A 3,365-nucleotide genomic window follows, 5' to 3' on the forward strand; every position below is an offset into this window, starting at 1 on the left:
TAATGTTGTGTATAAAAAAATATTCAATGTAGGTTATTAATAAAATACTTTAATAAGAATTAATATTGACATATACTTGAGAAATATATTAATAATAAAAAGTCATTTTAATTTGTGTGATAAAATGTCTCAACGTACATGTGATGTAAAATATTTTAATATAAATCAAGTATATATTATATCATTTAAAACAAATATGTATATATTATGAAAAAATTAAGTTTTTATGGTTAAAATATTTATTTGGCCCTATATATACTCTATTTGACATTCAAAAATACAATTTAAACAATGAAAAATAACATATTGTATTTTATACTCTAAAAAAATTTACACATTAATAAATTTGATTCTTCTATACTAATTAAATATCATAAATTAAATATTAAATATCTACCCAACAATAAAGCATTAAGCCAAAGTTACCCAAGAATGTTAAGACTCTAAAAATGGAAAGAAGGCTTTCAAAACCATGTTAGGGCTTTGAAAATAGCTCTTAAAGCAATCTTAGGAACCATGGATGCCCGTCAAATACAGATAAAGCAATCTTAAGAACCATGGACGCTGATCAAATACTATAAAAAAATTGCAAAACTGTCAAATTTTTGTTGAAATTGTGAATACTAATGGGGAAGTGGGAAAAAAAAGTGCCAAAACCATCAAATTTAATGAGTGAGTTTGTTTTGAAATTCCAATATAATAAGAAATGATTTGGAAAAAAGGCTATCAAAACCATGTAAGGAAATTCAAAACAGAAAGCAAGCTCTTAAAGCAATCTTAGGAACTATGGATGCCCCTCAAATTCAGATAAAGCAATCTTAGGAACCATGGAAGCTGGTGGAAATTGCAAAACCGTCAAATTTTTGTTAAAATTGTGAATACTTATGGGAAAGTGGGAAAAGAAAGTACCAAAACCATCAAATTTAATGAGTGCGTCTATTTTGAAATTCCAATATAATAAAAAATGATTTGTATCAACTATTTTCCTTTGTCATTTTAAACTAAACGCAAATAATGTCAAACCACTATAACCATTACCTTTTTAAGCATTTTAAACGAAACGCAAATAATGTCAAACCACTCTAACCCTTACCTTTTTAAACTAAATGCAATTTATGGCCAGATCGGTTGAGAAATCACCGAAAACTATTTGATAAAACATATTTTGCACCATACACTATTCATAGCTGAAACTATTGCTCATGAAACCTTAGCGATTACCCATGAAAGCTACACACTAAAGCCATCATGACTATGAGATTGTACTCATCACAAGAGTCATTAAGCAACCATGGCTAGAGTTATTCAAAGCTGAAACTATTAAACGAACGATTACCATGAAAGTTACATGTTAAGCTATGATGATCATGAGATTATATAACTCATGCCTGGAATTATTAAGCAACCAAACAAAGCTGCTGTAACAAGAGTGGTAGCTTTCTACTGGGGCAGCTTGTTGATCTTACAATGCTTGAACTCTCTGTAAGTTTTGGATTTGAACAATGGAGGGTTATTCTCATCGATCAACTCCTTCATGGGGCCGACGACGGTGTCAAGAGGTGGGGTGCAGAATACTGGCCACGACATTCTCACCCTCTCCTTGCTCACCACGCTCCTATGCAAAACGCTCTTGTATCTCCCATTGCTCAATATCTTCACATCCACAAATTCATCAATCAAAATTTATGGTATTACGAGTCCAGAGAGGAAGAGAGAAAAAACAAAGAAAAACCAATAGAAAGAAACTTAGTAACCTCCAGCTGGTCACCGATATGGACGATGATGGCGTTTGGAACGTAAGTGGCAGAAACCCAGTGACCGTCATTGAACACTTGAAGTCCTGGCACTTCGTTTGGTATAAGAAGAGTGAGGGCCGACATGTCTGTGTGGGGCTCAACTCCCAGAGCAAGTTCCGGCTGTGGGCAAGGTGGATAGTAATTGATTTTCATCTCCATTTCCAGATTTTCGCCGCCCACTGCTTCTTTCATGGCGGATTCTTCCATTCCTAGGCTGACTGAAAGCGCAGCCAATAGTTTATTCACCACCTCCAGCAGCTTTCGACCATATTCATCATTCACTTCTCTGCAAATCCCACGCATTAGATCTTTACATAATATTTAAATTTACATGCAGACTGTCCTAAGCACGTTACGATTCTTCATATACCATAGATGAATGATGAGATTAAATAAAAGTATTACATGTAAGATGGTGGGTGTTTGGGCCACGTGTTGAAATCCCTGCGAGAAGGAGGCCAGAGCATGTGGAAATAGTAATCTAACCACTCGAGCTTGCCATCAAGGTTAGCAGCTAGCTTGGTGCCGTAGCCTTCCAGATTACCAGCTGCAGGGTTGTTGGCGTATGCCTCCTTTTCCTCTTGTGGAAGACGGAAGAACTCTTCCCCAACGCTCTGCAGGCGTTGTATCAACTCTTCCGAAATTCCGTGATTGACAATCTGAAAAATACCCCATTCCCTCGACGCACTTGCAATTTCTTTCAGCGTTTTCTCGCGGAGATGGCCGGAATGGTGTAGATTGGATAAATCTATAACTGGGATTTCACAGGCGGGCTGCCCACAGTCGTTAGTATTAACGGAAAATGTAGTGAAGACAACTGGCCTCTCGTGCTCAGGCCTGACAAATTGAGGAGGGATACTCTGTAATCCTCCCTCTGCAATGGCTTGCACTCGAACCGCCATCTCGGCTTTTGCTCTATGCCTTCCGAGGCTCCTTCTCACTGTATGTGTAGAATTGTAATTGAAATGGCCTGCTATGCGATCATTCATATATAAGGATAAGAATGCTGAGGAATGGGAGCTCCCCGACCATTCATATACAAGGATAAGAATGGTGAGGAATGGAGCTCCCCGACCGGAAGGTTTGATGAGCCGGTGGAGCCAGAAGGTTTGATGAGCCGGTGATAGCAATGGTTGACCAGATGATGATTGATAGTTTGGATCTTGGTAGGCCAGGAAAACGGAGGGAAAAAGGTAGCTGAATGTGAATGGAATCAATAGTTGTTTTCAAATTTTAAGGAAAGTGATTTCTGCATTAAATGAATTTGATTGTATAAATATGAACCACATTTTTCAAAGTAAACCACAACATTTCTATCTCTACCATTTAATGTGCATCATCCCATTGTAGAAATCCCATCTCCAAATCAAACTGAACGTTTCCATCAACAAGTGGATCATGAGTAATGTTGTAGAAATCCCATCTCCAAAACGTGTGCATTAATACTGCTGGCCTTGCTGTACAAATCAAACTGAACGTTTTTATTACTCACCTGACATGCACTTTCCATCAACAAGTGGATCATGAGTAATGTTGGTACAATGAGTTTTTCAATACAAACACTCTGAG

The 3,365-nt window shown here is 37.2% G+C and overlaps 1 protein-coding gene across 1 annotated transcript; it reads right to left on the minus strand.

Annotated features, from left to right (window-relative positions):
* Positions 1 to 1,150: 1,150 nt before the first annotated feature.
* On the minus strand, positions 1,151 to 2,797 carry LOC149230662 (flavonol synthase/flavanone 3-hydroxylase-like). Its single transcript, XM_089376117.1, has 3 exons — positions 2,202 to 2,797; positions 1,755 to 2,082; positions 1,151 to 1,653 (listed from the first exon to the last, which is right to left on the minus strand). Exons 1-3 carry the CDS (start codon positions 2,783 to 2,785, stop codon positions 1,441 to 1,443), a joined length of 1,125 nt encoding a protein of 374 aa, XP_089232243.1. The 5' UTR covers positions 2,786 to 2,797; the 3' UTR covers positions 1,151 to 1,440.
* Between the last annotated feature and the right edge of the window lie 568 nt (positions 2,798 to 3,365).

This window comes from Pinus tabuliformis, chromosome J, assembly GCF_031772625.1.
Source record: "Pinus tabuliformis cultivar Carrire ecotype Pingquan chromosome J, CPIR1, whole genome shotgun sequence".
NCBI lineage: Eukaryota > Viridiplantae > Streptophyta > Pinopsida > Pinales > Pinaceae > Pinus > Pinus tabuliformis.

Coding starts and splice junctions, on each gene's coding strand:
- LOC149230662 (XM_089376117.1), bottom strand. CDS start 2,785: ATGAATGATCGCATAGCAGGCCATTTCAATTACAATTCTACACATACA. Junction 2,083..2,201: donor AAACACCCACCATCTTACAT/GTAATACTTTTA, acceptor TGGGATTTGCAG/AGAAGTGAATGATGAATATG. Junction 1,654..1,754: donor ATATCGGTGACCAGCTGGAG/GTTACTAAGTTT, acceptor GTGGATGTGAAG/ATATTGAGCAATGGGAGATA.